Source organism: Ochotona princeps, chromosome 9, assembly GCF_030435755.1.
Source record: "Ochotona princeps isolate mOchPri1 chromosome 9, mOchPri1.hap1, whole genome shotgun sequence".
NCBI lineage: Eukaryota > Metazoa > Chordata > Mammalia > Lagomorpha > Ochotonidae > Ochotona > Ochotona princeps.
In genome coordinates, this window is record NC_080840.1 from 32,754,948 (window position 1) to 32,773,503 (window position 18,556).

Below are 18,556 nucleotides of genomic sequence, written 5' to 3' on the forward strand. Positions count from 1 at the left end.
GTGAGAGAGAGCCAATGGGTGCCATGGGAGGACAACCCTGGGACCTGAGCCAGTGGAGGGGCTGTGGATTTTCTGGGAAAGGGTTTTAGGGATGTTAGAGAGTGGAGGCCACTAAGGAAGTACTTTATAGATATGGAATGACTTCTGGGGTCTTCCATGGACTAGGCCACTGCACTCACAGGTTAATAAGGGAGTTGAGACCGGGTGAATTAGAGAGGGGAAACTGGAGGGAATGGCTGAATAAGACCAGTGGCCCCAACTGTGTGGGAGACCTTGGCTAGGCGAGGCAGTATTGCCCACCATCTGCCACCACATAGGCCCCGTTATCCACCAGTGAGTGTCAGGGCAGGGGATGACCAACCAGAACATGAAGAACCAGGTTTGGGGAAAGATCCTGTAGTGAATTTGTGGGTTTACCCCTGTGATTCTGCAGTATCCACTGGTTTGTGCAACAGCTGGGGGTGGTAATGGGCTGAGCTAGACATTACCACCAGTTTACTGACATGGAACTGGGGTTTGGCCGCAGGCCAGGCTGACCCAGACTGCAACATCCACAGGCACACCCAGGAATTGGGTGCAGGGGTGGGCCAGACTGTAGCACCTGCTAGCACATGCAAAGGTCAGGACTTGGGGTGGATTGTGCTGGGCAGGGGCCTACTACCCACCGGTATGCTTGAGATCTGGTTCTGGGAGTAGGCCTGGTAGGGGAGCTTGGGAACTCTCCTATTGGGAGATTATGTAGCTCCAATTGGTGAGCATGAGAGCCAAGTCTTGGAGTGGGCCGAGCTGGGCAAGGCAACAGCAGCTGTCAGCATGTGTGTGTGCTGGGTGTGGGTTAGACTGAGCTAAGCTGCAGAACCCATGGATGTAAATGACAGCTGGATAGGATACAGAATGGAATGGGCCCATTCTGGGTGGGGTCTCCCCAACTAGGCTGAAGTTCCTGCTGGTATGTGTGAGTGCTGGGTTTGTGGTGGACTGGGTGGACTAGGCTGCAGTGCCCATCAGTTTGTGTGGGAGATAGGACTAGGGGTGGAACTGACCAGGCAACTGCATTCACTGGTATGTGTATAGGTTGATGCAGGTGATAGACTGAACCGGACCCCATACTAGTTGGAACACACATGAATCAGTTCTGGAGTCACCCAGTGAAGTTTCTTTGGGGCCTTCCCAGCTAGACCACTGGACTCAAACTCTGGCCACAGGGAAAATCACCAAAATATGTGGTCTGATCTTGGAATGCATGTACTGGGACTGGTCCTCCTTAGTTGCTTATGCCTGTGCATGCTTGGATACACACGGGGATGCGATCAGTAGCTCATCTAGGACAACAGAGTATGTTGAGTGCCTTTTCAGAGCACAGAGGGCAGAACAGGTTGGACTACACTCCTGGCTAGCCTTGTAGCAGGTATCTGGGAGGTGAACTTTAACAACCAATAGACCTTGGAAAGATTTTCTTAGCCTTGGAGGAATGAAACCAACAGTATTTCAGAACTATCAAGACTACTGAAGTAATAACCTCAGAACATTCTTCTCCACATCAGGATCTCCGAACTGATGCCCAGTGACCATCCCCCATCCTTAAATGCTGGTGTAGTTTGGCAGCAAGGAGCAGCCCCTTTCCTTTGCTCCCACCCCAATTCCACAGATACAGAAGAAAAAGAAAAAAATTAAAGATGTTTATCCCACCCTCCTTCCTCCATGCTTTGACCCTCCCCGCTCTAGTAGGTGACTCACATGAGTGTGTATCTTTCTCAATTATGTAGACAACATTAAAAATAAGGTAAAATAAAATATAATAAAAAAGACGTTTCCAAGTTTGTTTGCTTCCCAGTTATTAATAAAGCAGTGTCTTTAATAGATACCATAATTCAAGCCAAGTTACCTCTTTATTTACCAAAATAAAAAATAAAATGATATTTATTTATCGAAGTAAAATAAAGAAAATGGTAATTCTACATCTGTAACTTTAAATCTGGATTATTTTCACGCATATCATTATTTTTTTATCCAAGAACTCTATCTTTGCTACTAAGACTTGTAGTGCAGACACAAAAAGCAAGCAGAAGGCTGGAAATAAACCATGTGAAGAGGGGTGCAGAAGTCATCGTCAGGAAGGCAAAAGTACACAACAGCAGCACAAACTCTGGGCAACAACTGGCTAGCACCTGACTCGGTTTATGTCATTTTAAACTCTTCCAAAACTAGTCAGTCTTTCACAACAGCAGCCATCAAAGTGGAGCAGAGTCACCACTGTATACTCATTTTTAATTTTTATTTATAGAAAGAATACTGTGGTGGGATACCTGAAATAGTATAGAGGTTAAAACATACATAGTGACACATCTGTTCACCAGCAACATGCCACTTACACTGCCTGCCTTTCTGAACTTAAATCAACTTGCTGTTAGAACTTAGGTGTGGACAAGAAAACCTTGGCATCTACCCATAGGCTGACCCTTGGTGCAACTCTGTCATAACATTTATTAACCCTCTTGAATTGGAGTAACATGTTTTCACGTATTTTCTTCAGGGGAGATTGAATCTTTTAGGGCATGGACTATGTCTTGAGGCTCTGCTCAGTGTCTGGCACATAGCGGGCACTCACTGTATGATTGTAAATTGAGTCTAGGTTGATGCTGAAGAAATTCGTTTGCATAGGGGAACCGTTGGGCAGGCTTAAATAGTCTGTTTACATAGGACATGTGTCAAAGTCTTAGATTTCTTAAATCCAAGAGAAAGGAAAGCTGTGCTTTGTTTGTTTGTTTTTTGACATATCCTTATCAAAGCCCTCATGACCTGAAGTTAAGATGTGCAGATTAATGAAAATACATGTTAAGACTATTCAGTAAATCCTTCTAGTAATGTGTTGACCATGTATTATTTTCATTCCTCCTGCTCATTTAGGATTTGTGCCATTCTCACTGTGATGAGTTCATGATCCAAAAGAAGATCACAACTATAATCAACTGCTTTATTAATTCCAGTATTCCTCCAGCTTTACAAATTGACATTCCAGTAGAGCAAGCCCAGAAGATTATTGAACACAGGAAGGAGTTAGGACCATATGTATTTAGAGAGGCCCAGGTAAGAGATTGTATCAGATGACTTGGCATCTTTTAAAATAGATTCACAATTTAGATATCCCTTCAAAGTTTTTGCATTATTTATATTTGGCAAAATTTCAGTAGTATCAATACTGAGATTTTTAAATTTAATATAACCAATCTTGGCAGGTCACCGAAATATGAGAAAACTGGTAATCTGTGTGCTGTTTTGCTCATGACAATATACAGCAAATACGTTCTACACTTTGGCTTTACGTGGTTATCATTTTTGTTTTTAACCTACAAAACTCCAACTAATTTCTTCTTCCTTTCTTACCATTCATATTTCCCTTTTAAAATCTGCTACCACAAAAATGTATAAACTATGCATGTTCTAAGATTTGTCTATTTTCAAAGATTGGATATTCACATAGCTCATAAAATAAGTGAGAAGAAATTTAACTACCCAACCAACATAAAGTACACAAAACTCATGAAAGGAAAGGCATGCCTATTAGTCTGCTCAAGTTACTTCTTTTTAGGATAAATAATAGAAAACATTGACTTGGTGAACATAATTTATTTGCATTTTGAAAAGCCTTTTAGTGATGTTGTTCCTAAAAAATGATTAAGAAAAATAAATTATAATGGGGTAATGAGGAAGGCCTTGTCATGAATTAAGTGACATGAAACAGATTGAGAGTATGATTGCCCTTAGGCATGGAAAAAGACCATCAGTCCTCAACGTTCATTCATGAGCCAGCTGTGTTCTAAGTCCTCTGTGGAACAGAAAGTGGACTCACATTCCAAATTATACATTTAAAGGGGCAAAAATTCAGAGGAGTAATTGAGGATGTGCTAGAGAGTGAATGCAGTGCCAGAATTGTAGCATCTATTAATGAAAAGGTCTCAAAGCTCACTTAGCCTAGCCAAAGTCTGCTGATAAATGAGACCAGAGCTTGCCCAATTCTATGAAAGAACTTGAGCCTAAGAGTAAAATGTCAGGAGCTGCTGATACTGGTTGGTTCCTATTTAATTGCCAGGGATCGCAACCAGTGAGTTTCATTGGAATCCTAAAATCTCTACCTGATTTCCTAAAATATATTCCTAGATGTATTTTAAATGTGGACTATGGAGTATCTGAAACTTGGGAATTTTTATTTGGGCCTTCACACCCCACATCTGTTTTTTTCCTCTTATTTGCTAAGGAAGCTGAGAGAATGGTATCCTTTCCTAGTCAGGTATACAAACCAAAGATCTGATTGGCATTTTTAGTTCTTCCCTCTCCTTACCCTTATCTAGCCAGTCATCAGAACTTACCCACTTGTCTCTTGGTTACCTGTCTTTCTACTCAGTTTTGCCCAACTCCACACGCTGAACTCCCTTCAGATCTGCAGTATATCACATTCATTTACAGAACTTCTTGTCTGTTCGCTGTCCCCCAACCATCCAGCTCACTGCAGTCTTTTTTAAAAATTGTATAACTGATTGTGTCAGTAAAATTGACATAATGTTCCATTTGCCCCCACTTGCCCCAGAGTGAAATCCTCCTACCTGCATGTTAGAGGTTGTATAGATGGCCTTTACTGTTTTCCCTCCTGAACTTCTGCAATAACAACTTTTCTCCTTTACATTTGTCACTGACCCAGCACTTTATCACACTAGATTAATGGTGATTCCTCTAATTTTTAACTTTCATGTTGGACTAGAGGATGATTGAGGGCAGAGAATGTTTCTTGGTTATTGTTGTGGTCCAAATGCCTGGCATCAAGTGAGTACTTTAGAAACACATGAATGATGAGAAGAGCACTGTCCTGGCAGAACAGTACCATTAGACTGCAAGACGACAGCGAGCATGAGCAGAGGGCTGGCCCGCAGAAAGCTCAGGCTGGGGAAGTCTCTGGCTGAAGGCAGTAGAGCCTTTTTTCTGAGCCAGCTCTGCTCAGAAAGGCAAATGGCTTGACTTGGAAAGCCCACTGGCTTCTAGGAAATGCAGCTCAGCTTAGAGAAACCCTCTAGACTGTAGCTCTGGTGCAGCACAAGGGCTCTGTGTTCTGTCTGTCGCTCCCTTGCAGCCTCCTCAGTACATCTGGCCCAAGTGCTCTGGTGAACTGATTTACCGCCCACAGGCCAGTCCAAATCAGAAACTCACAACAAGTAATAGAATCTGAAAAACTACTGCGTTAGCATTGTTGCCAACATAGCATCTGCCTGTCCCTCTAAACCAACTCCCAATGGCCTAAAAGTTGTCATTATCTAATTATCCTAACACTGTCTACCCTAGCAGTAACTCTCTGTACATATTGAAATGTTTTCTTACCCACAGTTTGATTACTCTTTAGGGTTCCAGAGGTGTGGTGTAATTTTCTTTTTTTTTTTTTTTTAAAGATTTATTCATTTTATTACAGCCAGATATATACAGAGGAGAGACAGAGAGGAAGATCTTCCATCCGATGATTCACTCCCCAAGTGAGCCGCAACGGGCCGATGCGCGCCGATCCGAAGCCGGGAACCTGGAACCTCTTCCGGGTCTCCCACGCGGGTGCAGTGTCCCAATGCATTGGGCCGTCCTCAACTGCTTTCCAAGGCCACAAGCAGGGAGCTGGATGGGAAGTGGAGCTGCCGGGATTAGAACCGGCGCCCATATGGGATCCCGGGGCTTTCAAGGCGAGGACTTTAGCCGCTAGGCCACGCTGCCGGGCCCTAGTGTAATTTTCATAAATGATAGATATCAACCCAGAATCTCAATTGTAAATTTCAGGAACAGCAATTTTGTGCTTTCCACTATTGTGTTCTGATCATGTGATTTACTAAGAACTAGGGTCAATAGTTGGTGGAGTATCTAAGTTTAGGAAGTCCAAAATAAAATCTGCCATAATCCCCTAACACAGGAAAGGAGATTACTTAATTAAATGAACAGCAGTAAGTATAAATGAAAATTTCTTAGATGCCTGTATTTCTAAACATTAGATTTTACCTTCATACTCCTTATAGAATTTTTGACTCAGCTATATTTTAGAAAAACATAAGTAGGTTTAGAATTACTAATAACATTCATGTTTGAAAAGAAGAATAATGAAATATGGCCCATTCTGGACTTTGTTGTTCAGTGCAGCATTTAGTTTTCAGAAATTCCTTTTTGCCCTCCTCAAGTGTTGGCTTAGAGCCTAATGGGATGGTTCATTTTTCTCTAGGGCATTAGGTAAAGGCCATTCCTAGCACTAAGATGTTTGACTTGATCTGATGTGGCAAGTCTTACCTTCTTGGAAGTAATGTAGGATTCTGGAACTAATGGAAAAACTTGGCAGGAGAATTAGAGTCACTGTTCTTATCTATATAAGCATCACAATTAATCACTTAATGTAAAGTGTCCTCATAGAAAGCATTTGTCCAGGATACCACTCTGGTTTTTAAAATGTTACTTTTCTTGCTCTCACATAAAAGGAGATTATATCATTTAAAAGTTACTTGAGATTTATTCTTAAATCTACAACTTTGTTTAAGAGCTTTTCCAGAGGCAAAATGGTATTTCCTTTCTCTAAAAGAAAGAAAAGAGAGAGAGAAAGAGAGAGAGAGTGTGTGTGTGTGTGTGTGTATGTTTGGGGTAGGGGGACAGGTTTCCTGTGAATATTTGGAATACTTGCATAAAACAGAGTGTTTGGCAGATCAACTAGTATATGTTTTAAAAGAAAACATAAAAAAAAACATAAATTTCTTTTTAAAAAGACCTAATGGATTCTTTATTAATACAATCAATTGGTTAGTGAAACATGAAGAATAAAGTGACTTTTAAGTGTATTTAGTATATTTTTTAAAAGAGAGTTTTCTCATTGGTAATAAAAAACATTGATGATAAGCATATGCTGAGCTTAACTGTACCAAGAAGTCTGGAGACAATAAGTTAGAGGAAACATGGTGTATATTAAAGATAGAATAGTTAATCCATTATTATGGTGAATTAGAGTTTAAATCGGTACATTTGTATAAAATTGTAATTTGAGACATACTTTGCTTTTTATACAGATGACAATTTTTGGAGTTCTGTTTAAATTTTGGACTCAGTTCTGTGAGTTTAGGAAGAACTTAACTGATGAAAAAATTATGAGTGTTTTAGAGAGAAGACAAGAGTATAATAAGCAGAAAAAGAAAGTGTCAGCTACAGAAGACGAAAAATCTGGAAAGGTAAGACAACAGTCAATTTGGGTTTAATCCAACTTTTAAAAAATATGAGATATGTGTGAATTTTATAGAAGATTATGAGCTGGGAAAATAGAGATTATAGAATTCAGCTTTCAGTGGGTTTCAAGCCTTTACTTAAAAGCTTGTTTTTGAATTCTTCAGAATACAGGTCTTGTAGCTGAAGACTTCTTTGAAACCTGTAGGCAGTGGCTTCTATCCACTGCAGTCCTCTTTCTTGTGGAACACACTGTGTATCATCCCTAGTGTTATTTTGACTGGGCTGAGTTCCTCAAAGCTAGTATATGCCGTAGTCATCCCTATTTCTTCAGCACTGTCAGCCAGCCTGTACTTAACTACTAATCATTGTTTATTCGATAAATTGGAATGAACGAATGAACCAATACTATATCCTAGGTATATTCTATTACCCACCTACGCACCTATCTTTCTGCACAGTGTTCTGTCTCTTTTAATTTAATAGGGGTAATTACTTCCAAGGAAATTATTTCATCTTATTTTCTAGTCTACACTTACTCTATTTTTTAAAAAAAGAAATTTAAAAGATAATAAGGTGATAAATAAATCATTTGCACAATGAAAAGAAATATTTAATTTACTGTTTCATTTGTTTCTTTTCTTAAATAAGATACAGCAAATAGAATAAAACTTTTTAACTTCAGTCCCTCGTTCTATATAATTCCTATACTTATGAGTCACTATGAAGTTTGAGAGAAATTTTTCCAGCTTTGTTATGAAAACCAATAGTCACACTCATATTGAATGTTTTAGTAATTGATACATTGAAAGCACCACACTCAATTGAGTTAGTTTGCCCATATCTAATATCTCTTTTATCTGAAAGATTTATTCCCATGTTCACTAAAATTACCATTAGGGTTAACACATTGTTTTTCAATGTTTACATTTCTGGTGGTATAGCCATTATTTATTCATTGTGATTGTTGGGCTGGGACATTTTAAGACACTGGAATTAACTGGTGCTTTAAATGCTCTGTGTATAGCTCTTCTAGTTTTTTTTTTTTTTTAAAGATTGCTTCATATTGGGAATTGGGGCTGGGATAAGGGAAATACCAGGAGTCTATGGAACTGTATCATAAAATGATAATAATAATAATAGTAATAATAAAATGTAAAATGTGAAAAAAAGATTGCTTCATATATGTGTGTGCATTCACAAGACAAAACACCACATTGTATATATTTTTAACGTACATGAATGTTATCATATTGTATTAGTCTTCTGGGGCTGCCATAGCAAACTAGCCAAATTCTGGATGGCTTAAACCACAAAAACATTTCTCACAGATCTCCCCATGGTGTTAGAACTCCAACCGGTAAACCTGATGGAGGGCAGAGAGTGAGGACATAACTGGGTCTGCAGCACATGTTAGACAGCATGTCTTTCTCTATCTTTGTTCTGAAACTCAACTTTATGTGTTTTAATTCTACTTGCATTGCTGTACTGAGACCTATGTTATTCAGTCTCTTTGTGCCCTGTTCTATCATACGAGTAACATGATTCTATTTAACTACTTCTTTATTGTTGAAATCACTGCCACCCCCATTTTTACGTCTTCAGACATCTTTCACTGCAAACAATATGTCTGTAAATATCCCCTTAACTGTTGGAGCCATCTGGGGAGTGAACCAGAGTATGGAAGATCAGTTTCTCTGTGTGTGTCCCTTTTCCTCTGTCCTTCTCTCTTCCCTGTTTCTTTGTCTGTCTCTCTGTCTCTCTGATTTTCAAATAAAAAGTTAAAAAAAAGTAGATCTTAAAAAGAAAATTAAAGAGCCAAGCAGTAGATTGTCACCATTAAGTTGACGAAACCTCATGTTTAGCATTTACTATGAAATGTTTCTTGATACGATGTTGACTTCTCAACTGTAAGTTTCCATTGACATAGCATGATTTGTTTTGAAATCATCTCACTTCATGTAATCACAGGTTGGCGCCAAACAATATGCAGCTATTGCTGTAGGATCCACCGTCAAAACACCTGCTGCAGTCAGCAACTCTTTCCTAGACCTGCAAGCATATGGCCGACAGGTAAGCAGATAAGGTGACACAAATCTCACTTCCTTCTAGAGCATTACGTAGCAGAGCAGCACCTGTAGATACATTTCTTTGAAAGTGAGACTGTAAGTTTAATTCCAGGAGAGACTGAAAGGGACTCTCAGTGAGCCTTCAGAGTACATCAAAATTGCAGCTGACCCTGGATAATGTAACTAATAACTTCTCATACACATAAGACGATTTAAATTGCTGAAGTTGAAATGCCCATTTTATTGAAAAAGAGACAATAGAATATATATAACTTGTTACATTTCTGAATTAAGTGGTGGCAGAGGAATGTCAAATGCTTCAGTCTCAATTCTTCATTCTTTGAAGTGGTCATAGAATTGGACAGCGCATGGTTGCCAACTGACATAACAGTTTTAATGTTTTTATTTATGTTTTTAATTAGCACATTAATAGTTTCCTAAAATTTTATGAGTTTATGTGGTAGACTCATGCAATTCCTGGCTCCTGGCTTCAGCCAGCCTGTGGTGAGCAGTTGGGAAATGAGCCAGCTGTTGGGAGATTACTCTGCTTTTATCTTTTTCTTCATCACTCTGCCTTTCAAGTGACTAAATCTTGAAAAAGAAAAAAACTGAAGGAATTTTAGGTCTAGGCTATAGAAAAATACCTTTACTTCATCATATTCTTTTTAAATTGTGTTTATCTATTTATTTGCTTACTCAGTTATTTGAAAGGCAGAGCAAGAGAAAGACCTTCCGTCTGTTGGTTCACATCCCAAAGAGTCTTAACAGCCAGACCTGGGATAAGCCAAAACCAGAATCCAGGAATTTTATTTTGATCTCCCTTATGGTGACAAGAGCCCAAATACTTCAGCCATCTTCTGCTGCCCTCCCAGGAATATTAGCTGGATATTACAGGCTGCTAGTGTTCAAAGTGGCAACTTAGCATATGCCACAATACTGGCCCATAAATATTCTTATGAACACGAAGTAAGGTGCGTTGATAATAATTTGTAGTACACAGTTAAAAGGTTAGATAAGGTCAGTTTATGAAAATCATTATCATAAATGTATGGTATATGCATTTCTTTTTGTGTTTTACTTCGATAAAAAGGTTAAATGAAGGAGCTGTTATAAGCTATCTGACCTTCAGTTTGTTTTCTGAGACAAACATTGCCAGGATTAACTTTAAAAATTGTTTTGTCAGCCAACCTGGTGCTATTCAAAGTATATAGAAGCCCTCGAACAGGAGAGGATTCTTCTTAAAGTTCAAGAAGAATTAGAAAAGAAGTTGTTCGCAGGTAATTTTTTTTTTTTTTGCAGGGTTGCTTTTTTATCTTCTATCACAGGTTGGTTTTTGAGAACTTTGTCACTGTGCTTCTTTCTTATTTTTTATACAGGATCACCATCTCTCACAAATTTTAGGTCGACTGGTTCAGCTATGTCTTTGAAGAAGAATCTGTCTTCCCACACCACCCAGAGTGAGTTTCCAGCGAGAGTCTATCTTCAGTTATTTCTGCTTTATTCTTGGAGTTCTTTCTCTCACATGGTCATCTGGAATTTAATGGGAACCAATTTCCCTAACTTCTCTGGACCCTATTTTGGGGGAAATACAGGGTGTGTGTGTTTCCCTATCCTGTCTCTGTCTACTCTTTTCTGTTGTAGAGGAAGACCAATATAATCCCCGAAATGTCACCTCTCTCCAAGAATGACACGATTCATGTCAGTGTAGATTCTGCTGCCGTATTCTAACTGTTGGTCCCATCATTAAAAAAAAAGTATGAAAGAATGCTGTCTAGCTCAGTTTTCCTAAATTGGGAATTTAAGAAAGAACTGAAAATAGATATAAAGAAATAATAATTCAACTGATGCCCTTCCACTATCTAGTTCCTGATATGAATATACAGGGAGGAGTAAGAGGTGAGTGTGGGGGCTAGGCGCTTTGACAAGGGATGTGAGTACAACATGCATCTTAACCTCTAGGCCAAATGCCTGCACCAACACCTGCCCTTTTTTTTCTTCCCCAGTTTACTCTAGCTGATGCATGCACCACTCTACTAGTTCCTGCTAGGCCAGCCTCCCCAAACCTCCAACATTTAGGATATGCTAATACAGTTGTTCACCCTCTTGATCCTCATGATAACTCCATGTGAGGTTTTGTTGTGGTTGTTTCGGATTTATATTTTCCATAAATGATTGTGCTTTTCTTCATTTGTTTTTCTTTTTCAGGAATGTTGTCAAATGCAAGTTAACCGATGTGAGAAACTCAAGTGGCTTTGTTTTTTCTTATGGTCGGCATTAAAGCAGGCCTCGCATCTTAATGAAGTTTGGTCTGCTTTACTTCTATGGTTTTAAAGTTAAAGCTGGTGTATATATGTGCTATGCAAGTATGTAAAAATTAAGTGACCACTGCCTAGATTGGAAAAATTATAATATTTGCTTATTGTAGTTCTGCAGGAAGTATATGAAGTAGGCATCCAACAAATATTCTTTGAACATTTACTATATTTGGGTACCAAATATATTCAAGCAGCTGTGGGACAGATATCCTAGGAATAAATCGACCCGAAGCATAGAGAGGCAATGCTTTCCCACACCTCATGCCCAACCCTACAGCATTAGTTCTCACACTTCAGTGTGCGTAAGGCTCATCTGGGACATTCGCTAGCAATGTAGGGTTCTAGGTCCTGGGTCCACTCCCCAGGAATCTCATTCAGTAACTCATGAGCTGTACATGTGGAACGCAAACCTACATATTCTCCATGGTTTTTCTGGAGGGAAAGAGCAAAAGTGGGAGAAATGACCTGGGAAGCCCATTAATGAGCCTCTAGACTCAGAACTCCACAAACTGTAACCTGGATTATCAGATTAGGTTTCTAGTTTGTGTAGTACCAGAAGTTTTCTCAGAGTAGCAATAGCCATCGCAAATTCTCTTTTAAAAAAATTAGGCATTTTTAATGGGAGAAGTTTCAGGAGACATGTTTTAGAGATCTTTCTTCTGAAGTAATTAGTTTTAGAACTTTTTATTAATCTTTCAAGTCTTGCAATTTTCTTATGTGCCCACCTCTGTGACCATGGAGTTTGTGATATTTCTCAGTGTCCTTGATCTTTATTTCTATTTTCCACTTTATTTTCCACTTTCCTTCCCGAATTTTAAATGAATAATTTAAAAGTTCCATTTTCTTTCCATCAGTTTGCTTAAGAGTTATACTTATTTTTAAGAATTTCTTAGAGGTTGTCCTAGAGTTTGCAATACACACAAGTAGTAAAAGTCTACTTTGGAATAACTGTAGTGCTTTGTGGATAGTGTAAGCACTTTATAGTAATATTCCCAGCTCCTCCCTCCTATCCCTTATTACCTTGCTGTCATTCATTTCACTTCTCCAGAAGATACACTGAATACATTGCTGCATTATATTGACCAAAATGTTATCAGATTAGTGATGAATAAGACACAGACGGTCATTTTATCTTCACTTCATCCCCCTCTAGTGCTGTTTCTTTACATGAATCTGAGTTTCTGCCTTGTACAATTTTCCTTTACTCTGAAGAACTTCCTTTCATGTATGTTGCAAGGCAGGTCTCCTGGAGACAAATATGAACTCTGGCTTTATGTAAAAAAGCTTTTCTTTATAATTCACTTTTGAAGAGTAATTTTGCTGTGAACAGAACTCTGAATTAGCATTTTTTTTCTTTCGGTGCTGGAAGTGTCTCCCACTCCTCACCTCTTGCTTGCGTAGTTGTGGGTGAGAAGTCACGTGTGACTTTCCTTTGCTCCTCTGTCCGTGCTTCGTTTCACTCCTTCCCTCAGTCTTTGACTTCCTGTAGTGAAATATGAACACGACATTCCTATTGAGGATTACTGGCATTTCTCCTGCTTTGATATTCTCTGAACAGCCAGGGTCTCTATGTGGTGTCAAACATTCATTTTTGGAAAATTCTATCGTTACTTCAGATATTTCTCTCCTCTTTTTTCTCTTTAAGCCATAGTTCTTGGCTGTTCTGTCCTGTTCTGTTGCTACTTCTCTCTACCGTTCAGTTTTGATCTCTCTTCAAGCTCGCGGATTTACTCCTCAGCTCTGTCTAGTCCGTTGATGAAGCCATCACAGGCATTCTTCATTTGCGTTACAGTGTTGTTTTTGATTTCTAGTATTTCCACATTCCATCTCTATGCTAACAGTCCTCATCTGTTCTTATAGATGGTCTGCTTTTTTTTATTATGACTCTTAAACATGTTCGTCATAGTTATTTTAAACATTTGGCCTAATAATTCTGACATCTCTGCCAAACCTGAATCCAATTCTGATGCTTGCTCTTCTCTTTCTGGAGTGATGTGTATGTGCTTTTTTCAGCATAATTCTAATTGAAAGTAAGACATTATGTACCATATTAATATGAAGTAGATATGGCGTTAGTATGAGATGATATGTTTATCTGGTTAGGATTTGGACGAGATGTTCTTTTTGCTGATGTTTGGTGTTAGAAGCTGACATTTACTCTGGGCCCTTACGTTTGTCTCTCCTGTTGTTTTGAGGTTTTTGTAGACACTCCTTAATAGGACCTGAAGTTTGAAGTGCCCTTATTTATAATCCCTGATACTACGTGGAAGCCCCGCAGAAGTAATGTTCAGGGTTGGGGAGAAGAAAGGAAGGATGTTGTTGTGCTACCTTTATTCCTCAGTGTTATGATGGCCCTGAATTAGATATTTCCTTCCCCTGGGTTGTATAAGCTTCATTAAAATCTTCCTTTACCAGAATCTGGTAAAATGTTTTCTTCAAGATAGGCCTTGTTAAAGAGAACAGGCACATCTAGATGTATTTTAGAATGTCGTAATGGCTGCTCTACTCCTCCACTCTACCAGAAGCAGGAGAGGGTTTTTCTCTGGTTATTGATTGTCCATGTGTCTGCCTTCCTTCTTGTTTTGAGGATGGTGGTGCTGACTCCTAAGACCCTTGCCTGTTGGACTAGGGTCTGTTATTTATTAGTGTGCTTAGCCTGCACCCACACTTCCTAGTAGCACGGTATTTTTTTTTTTTTTTTTGCCAATTCATTCCTAGTTGTAAGAGCACCAAGGCATTTGAATGTTTTATTTTTCAAGTCTCTGATTATAATAGAAACTTTCGATTCTATTTTCCTAGATTTTATCTCTGAAATGTCATTACTTCCTAGTTCTGTAACACTGCAATAGTAACTTCTAACCAATGATTACTCATTTTAGTATTTGTGACACTATTATTATTATCTGAATAATTTTTGTTCTTTTACATCATCCTTAGAAGCATAATGCCTTAAGGAAATGATCAAACAATGTTTGTTGAATTCATAAAACTTAAATTCTTTACTTACACTTAATGTAGCATATACTGTATTATGATTAATCTTAAAAGTGCTCTTAAATCTGATTTGCATGTATACAGATAAATAAATTCTAATTGTGTTATATTTTTGCATCACATGTGCTTGATTTTTGGAGTTCTTATTTTTAAAAGTGTTCTAGGTTTTAAAAGCACACGTACTACTTACATATACCATGTTAACTTGTACCCTTCAAAATATGGGAAAAAATTAACTCATACTAGTTTGTTTACAGTATTATTTGGGGTACATAAATGTATTTTGAAGTAAGTTTCATAGCGAAGTAATCTAAAAGCCATTTGACCAATTGGTTCAGCTTCAATTTATGTAGATTATTTTCTAAAAGGCAAGTTTAGCTATAACTTAATTCACATCATGTTTTTTAAATGTACTTTTTCACTTGTCATTTGAAAATGATGTCATACAATATGGGTATAAGTGAGCTTTCTTTTTTAAAACCAGCATACTCTTCAAAAGTTACAGTGAATTTTTTTTGCTGATTCAGAAACTTAGCAGCATATATGTCCAGTTATTCAGTAGAATTTGGTTCTGTTTCTGAATATGTTTGTGACTTTGTAATTTGGGGCAATATAGCTAGTCTCCTCAAGTCTTAGTTTACTTACATAGAAGGAACTCAGGGTTTCTTTTTAGCTGTTATTTGTGATTCTGTGACTTTGTAATACTAGAGCTGTTTAATGTATCACTGTCTAGAAACGTTTGAGACAGTCTTCAATGATTAGTTATTTCTATATTTTGAATAAAAACCTTAGATTAAAAGATGAAAAGACAAATTCTACATTAGTACTTAATTTTTAGAGTCAAATACTTAATGTGTTACCTGACTTGAAACAATATTTTAGCAACCCCTTCTTCATTATTTTGACTATAAAATAGATATTATGCATCTGGTAAGAATGTGACAATCAGTGCTGATATTAAGTACTTAAGGAAGGAGTCCTTACCGTCATTGTGACACAGTGCTGTTTCCCAGCAACCATCCTACTCTTAGGTTTCAGTTGAAACTGTTATCTGGAATCAACTACTATTTCCCAGTCTACCTCAGTCAAATCAACTTCAGGCTAAGGGTCATGAACAGAAATGTGTAACATCCTTTCATATCTGTAAAAGTGAAAATACTTGTAAACTCTTTCTCTGTTTCCTGCAAATTGTGTTACAGGTGTGGGGCTGGATGTCAAATTCCCACCATATAAATGGAATGTTTAAGGAGTGAGGGAGCCGAGGTCACTGTGTGACTTTGTAAGGGAGTCAGGCCTTGCTCCGGATTGTTACGTGAGAAAAAACACAAGCTGTTTATCTTGTTTAAATCACTTCATTTTCTTCTTCTTTTAAAAAATTTATTTATTTTTATTAGAAAGTCAAATATACAGAGAGGAGGAGAGACAGAGGAAGATCTTCCATCCAATGATTCGTTCCCCAAGTGACTGCAACAGCTGGAACTGTGCCGATCTGAAGCCAGGAGCCAGGAACTTCCTCCAGGTCTCCCACACGGGTACAGGGTCCCAAGGCTTTGGGCTGTCCTTGGCTGCTTTCCCAGGCCACAAGCAGGGAGCTGGATGGGAAGTGCGGCTGCTGGGACATGAACCAATGCCCATATGGGATCTCAGTGTGTGCAAGGCTAGGACTTGAGCCACTAGGCTACCATGCTGGGTCCAAGCACTTAATTTTCATACATTGCTTTTTTGTCTAACAGCTTATCATTTCCCTTATCCCATGTAAAAAAATTGCTATCAGGAGTAGGATACCATTGTCATACAAGCTTAACAATGATTAAGTAGTCAGTCAAGTGGCAACAAGGAAACACTTGGCAGGCTAGATATCTGGTGATCTATGTAATATCATTGGCAATATATTAGGTGAAATTGCTAATTCTGATTGCTTGGAAGGCAAACCATGTGCCTGTGATGCTTAGAGCTTTCTAAAGGAAGAAGTGAAAGAGAGAGAGAGGGGAGGGGAAGAGAATTAGCATTGAAGTATGTTTGTGTCTTGGCCCCACCTTGCTGCTCCTATCCAGGTACCATGAAAGGTGTATGTAAGGAAGAATCAATTAGTTTGAAGGTAGAAATGGAAGTGAATGCAGTTCAGTTAAGGGAGACACATTGTCTTACTGTGGCTTACAGTTTATGTCAGCTAGAATTTGGATCTCAGCATTTGGTTCTAAAGCGGAACCTCTGGCCATTGTGCTCTGGGGAAGTTTGTCACTGAGATTTTTACCTGGACAGTGGTAGCCTTGTAAACAAAATCAAAGTATTACCATCTCAGTGTAGCCTATTATTTTGGGTGCCGGGTAAGTGGGAAAAGGTGGAATTTTTAAATAACTTACTAGGAAGTTGTGTGTATTCTTCTGTATGCCATATCACACTTGAAAAGTGATATGGCAGTGGGACAGGTTTGCCCATGGTTCAAGGTAAAGGCTGAACAGCACATTTGGGATGGACTCTGTCTGTGTGTGACTGCTGGTTTCACTCTTCTAGGGGCTGCTAAGATGGACTCAGCAAAGTCGGAAACTCTACTGATCTGTACTCTCCGAAAGGCCATTTCTTCCTGCTAGGTTTCACCTGGAAAATGAAGATCATAGAAATAGCACGCAGAGCTACAGCAAGAATTTAAGATAACAAATGTTACAGTGGTAAGTAAATCTCAGTCTCTTTTTTACCCTCAAATGTAGGCTGCTTCAGTTCTGAGTAGTTGAACAAAACTGCAGGACTTTAAAAAAAAAAAATCAAATTAGAGGCCCAGCACAATAGCCTAGTGGCTAAATCCTCACCTTGCATGTACTGGGATCCCATATGGGTGCCTGTTTGTATCCTGGCCGTTCCACTTTCCATCCAGCTTTCTGTTTGTGGCCTGGGAAAGCAGTAGAGGATGACCCAAAGCCTTGAGATCCTAAATTCTGAACCCAGGGTCTCATAAGGCACATGGGTATCTTATGTTGCTAGGTTAAAAACATTTTTTGTAAAGATTTATTTATTATTATTGGAAGTCAGATTTACAAGAAAAGGACAGAGAGAAAGATCTTCTGTCTACTGGTTTCCTCCCCGAGTAGCCCAGCAGCCAGAGCTGAGCGGATCCAAAGCCAGGAGCTCCTTCAGACTGATTGCCAGGCTACAAACAGGGAAGTGGAGCAGCCAGGACATGAATCGGCGCCCATATGGAATCCCGGTGCATGCAAAGTGAGGACTTTAACTGCTAGGCTACAGCGCTGGGCCCAGAAGCCTAAACTATCTTAAGATAATATTTAATTACTAGACTTTATTTGTTATGAAACTAACTTAAGTTCCTTTAAAAGAGTAATTTGATTCTTATGAAAGATATAGCACAGCAGTAAAACTTATTTGTAACAATTTAAAACGGATTGTTGCAAAATTATCAATGGGAACTTTTCATTTTATAAACTGTTTATTAATGAGGCTTGTCAACGAAAAAGAAAAATGCCCTTAATGGATTCTTATTTTAATTGAGGAATTTTTACTTTTTTTTTTTGTTCCATTAAGAGTATTTGGGCATCGTCTTTTTACTCTGTGTACAATTCAAGTTCCCATCCTGCCAGAAGTGTAATTGTTTTCTCAAATTAGGAAAATTATGTCTTCTCAGAAAAATATTCTTACACACACAGAAAAAGGAATCATCCCATTAACTAGAATGTGGAATAAGACAAATAGCAGGACAAACAAGGAACAAACACATTGTCATACAGGAAGAATGGGCTAGCGTGCCAGAGCTCGTGACTGCTGCTGCTGTTGAGACAAATAGTTTGATATCCCAGCAAAATGTGTTTTACTGCATAAAGCTTTTGTGGGTGCATTGAGAATGTATGCGTTTTGCGTGATGACCAATGCTGTCTTCATGTCAGCTCCAAGAGAATGGCTGTTTTCCATTCAGATGGACCCCACCAAGGATCAGTGTGGAACCATTAC

The 18,556-nt window shown here is 38.7% G+C and overlaps 1 protein-coding gene across 1 annotated transcript in view; it reads left to right on the forward strand.

Moving 5' to 3' along the window:
• The window catches only part of RGS22 (regulator of G protein signaling 22), a 107,192-nt gene extending 95,605 nt beyond the window's left edge, over nt 1–11,587 (forward strand). Inside the window, exons 22-27 of the mRNA XM_012925611.2 lie at nt 2,908–3,087; nt 7,071–7,229; nt 9,193–9,294; nt 10,474–10,567; nt 10,667–10,747; nt 11,496–11,587. Coding sequence (XP_012781065.2) covers nt 2,908–3,087; nt 7,071–7,229; nt 9,193–9,294; nt 10,474–10,567; nt 10,667–10,747; nt 11,496–11,518 — 639 coding nt within the window. The 3' untranslated portion in view covers nt 11,519–11,587. The remainder of the gene's footprint in view (nt 1–2,907; nt 3,088–7,070; nt 7,230–9,192; nt 9,295–10,473; nt 10,568–10,666; nt 10,748–11,495) is intronic.
• The last annotated feature ends 6,969 nt before the right edge of the window (nt 11,588–18,556 follow it).